Consider the following 3,020-nt stretch of genomic DNA (forward strand, 5'->3'; position numbering starts at 1 on the left):
CGCTAAGCCATCTCTCCAGCCCTTATTTATTTTTAAAAATATTTTATTTATTTATTTATTTATGAGAGAGGAAGAGACAGAGATAATGGGCAGGCCAGGGCCTCTAGCCACTACATATGAACTCCAGACGCATGTGGCCCCTTGTGCATCTGGCTTATGTGGGACCTGGGGAATCAAACCCAGGTCCTTAGGTTTCGCAGGCCAATGCCATAACTGCTAAGCCATTTCCGCAATCCTTATTTATTTACTTTAGACTATTTTTGTTTTTTATTTATTTATTTATTTTTAGTTTTTTGAAGTAGGATCTCTGGCCCAGGCTGACCTGGAATTCACTATAGAGTCTCAGGGTGGCCTCGAACTCATGGTGATCCTCCTACCTCTGCCTCCCAAGTGTTGGGATTAAAGGCGTGCTCCACCACGCCCGGCTTACTTTAGACTACTTTTAAATTTTATTTGCAAGCAGAGAGTGAGTATGGGCATGGTAGGAATTCTTGACACCACACATGAACTCCAGATGCTTGTGCCACTTTGTGCAACTGGCTTTCCCTTAGTACTGGGAAATTGAATCTGGGCTGGCAGGATTTGTGAGCAAGTGCCTTTAACCACTCAGTTATCTCTCCAGCCCCTTTCACCATGTATTTTTTCAGTCATTCATTTATGAGCAATGAATTATTTTGGATAACATTTTCAGAGGGTTAAATTCGTGGTTGTTTGGCTCCATGTGTTTAGACAGAACACTGTGGTGCAATTGTCCTGGCGGGAAGGGAGATATTCTAAAGTGTGTGTTCTTTCATACTATTGAAAACATACACCCTAAGAAATTAGAATGTCCCCAGGGAAAAGAGCTGAAGCCTGGTGCAGCCATATGAGAAACTTGCTGAGGGAAGATTTAACAATCTTTCTTCTTTTTTTTTTTTCGAGGTAGGGTTTCAGCTCAGGCTGACCTAGAATTCACTATGTAGTTTCAGGGTGGCCTTAAACTCATGGCCATCCTTCTTCCTGAGTGCTGGGATTAAAGGTGTGCGCCACCATGCCCGGTTTAACAATCTTTCTTTTGTTATTATTGTTATGCCCAGTTCTTGGTGCCCCCAGTGACCACCAAGGAGAACCAAACATATATGCAAAGGCAAGGAGCTTTATTTCAGGCTTAAGCTCGGACTCTTTTTTTTTTTTTTAAATTCATAGTCATAAACTTAACTCTGCAATCCAGCTAGACTTGGAGGAGAATAAGGAAAATATGGAACCCCAAAGAACTGCAGCGAGAGCACAGATGACAGAGTATGATGAGCAGATGGGGAGTGCGGGGTGCTCTCCTGAGCGACAGAAGGAATGGTTTGGTGGTTAAGATGGAACAATCAACTGTATTAGAGCTGTCCACACTCAGCGATGGTGACCATCTTGCTCGTCTTGCCGTTCCTAGACCCAAGGCGTTCCATTTCTTCAACAATGTTCATACCTTCTTTCACTTTCCCAAATACCACATGCTTACCATCCAACCATTCAGTCTTGGCAGTGCAGATGAAAAATTGGGAACCGTTTGTGTTTGGACCAGCATGTGCCATAGACAAGATCCCAGGACCTGTATGCTTCAGGATGAAGTTCTCATCCCCAAATTTCTCCCCATAGATGGACTTGCGACCAGTGCCATTATGGCGTGTGAAGTCACCACCCTGGCACATGAATCCTGGAATAATTCTGTGAAAGCATGACCCCTTATAACCAAATCTTTCCTCTCCAGTGCTCAGAGCACGAAAGTTTTCTGCTGTCTTTGGAACTTTGTCTGCAAACAGCTCAAAGGAGACGCGGCCCAAGAGCTCGCCATTGACGGTGATGTCGAAGAACACGGTGGGGTTGACCATGGCCGACAAGAACCTACGACCTAGAACAGCGGCGTCTGCAAAGCCAAAGCTCAGATTCTTGACTTCACCAACGCAGTGGACCCGTACAAGAGCCCTGAGCAGCAGGGGCGCAGGTTTTTTATAGGGATTTGAACGAAGAAGTAGGGGAATGATTACATTATTGGTAGATTTAAGTAGTAACTGCACTTGTATTTTTCTGATAGGCTTAGGATGCTGGGGGGCAGAGCTGGTGGGCAGGGGGCTAGGGGAAGTTCAAGCAGATTAGGTAACCTTCATTGTGATTGGCTATGTGTGTTTGAGGAACTTAAACAACTTGTCTTATGACTATAGAAATGTATGGCATAAGCAATTTGTGATCTTTTTTCAGTAACTGTTAAATTCTTATTTAAACCTTGCTGGGAAACAGAAACTTAGGCCTACTGGTGACTCTGAAGCCTGTCATGGCATTCCTCTGGTTCCTGAGTCCTTCATTATTAAGAACATACTTTGTATGGATACATCATGTGTTGGTACCATCAAGACTTGACAGTCTTGCAAGGGAAGCAGTAGTGAGTCCAGGAATGAGCAGGACTAGACTGTCTGGGATTGCTAAACCTTATATTTAAACCCAAACCTCATTTCAGGACTCCAAAGACAGACTGGAAGGACCATTATTGGACCTCTTTGTTCTTCCCAATGTGGTCACATTGAGTAAATCTCCCTTTTCTGCCTCTCTCTTCCCTAGCAGAGAAAATTAAGAGATGAGATCACCCCCTTCCTGAAAACCTGGCATATTTAGACACCTGGAGTTGAGGCTGGACTAACCAGTTCAGTTCTCATCCTGTAAACTCCCATAGGAGATCCCAATCTGGGTCTCTAGCTGGGATTTCCCCTGCTGGCATCTCCCTCCTGACTAGCTGGGCAGAACTCTGCATTCTTTCCTTCTCTTAAACTCTATAATCTCCATAAATGCTACAATAAAATCTTCCTAAACTTTATTCTCTGGTCTATGGCTTTCATTCATTGGAATTCATTAAGACAAGATGCCAGAGGCCACTAGTGCAGTGGAAGTTTTTATTTTTTAATTTTTTTATTATTTATTTTGAGAAAGAGAAAGAGGCGGGGGGTGGAGGGCAGAGAGAATGAGCACACCAGGGCTTTTAGCTGCTGTGAATGAACTCC

At 43.8% G+C, this 3,020-nt stretch overlaps 1 protein-coding gene across 1 annotated transcript; it reads right to left on the reverse strand.

Moving 5' to 3' along the window:
• Window positions 1-1,302: 1,302 nt before the first annotated feature.
• Window positions 1,303-1,859, reverse strand: LOC123460810 (peptidyl-prolyl cis-trans isomerase A-like). The gene has a single exon (XM_045150354.1). The coding sequence runs from the start codon at window positions 1,857-1,859 to the stop codon at window positions 1,365-1,367; it is 495 nt and encodes a 164-aa protein (XP_045006289.1). The 3' UTR covers window positions 1,303-1,364.
• Between the last annotated feature and the right edge of the window lie 1,161 nt (window positions 1,860-3,020).

Source organism: Jaculus jaculus, chromosome 5 (assembly GCF_020740685.1).
Source record: "Jaculus jaculus isolate mJacJac1 chromosome 5, mJacJac1.mat.Y.cur, whole genome shotgun sequence".
In the NCBI taxonomy this organism is placed as follows: Eukaryota; Metazoa; Chordata; class Mammalia; order Rodentia; family Dipodidae; genus Jaculus; species Jaculus jaculus.

What these genes read in the sequence shown, in the direction of transcription:
- LOC123460810 (XM_045150354.1), bottom strand. Translation starts at nt 1,859, where the DNA reads ATGGTCAACCCCACCGTGTTCTTCGACATCACCGTCAATGGCGAGCTC.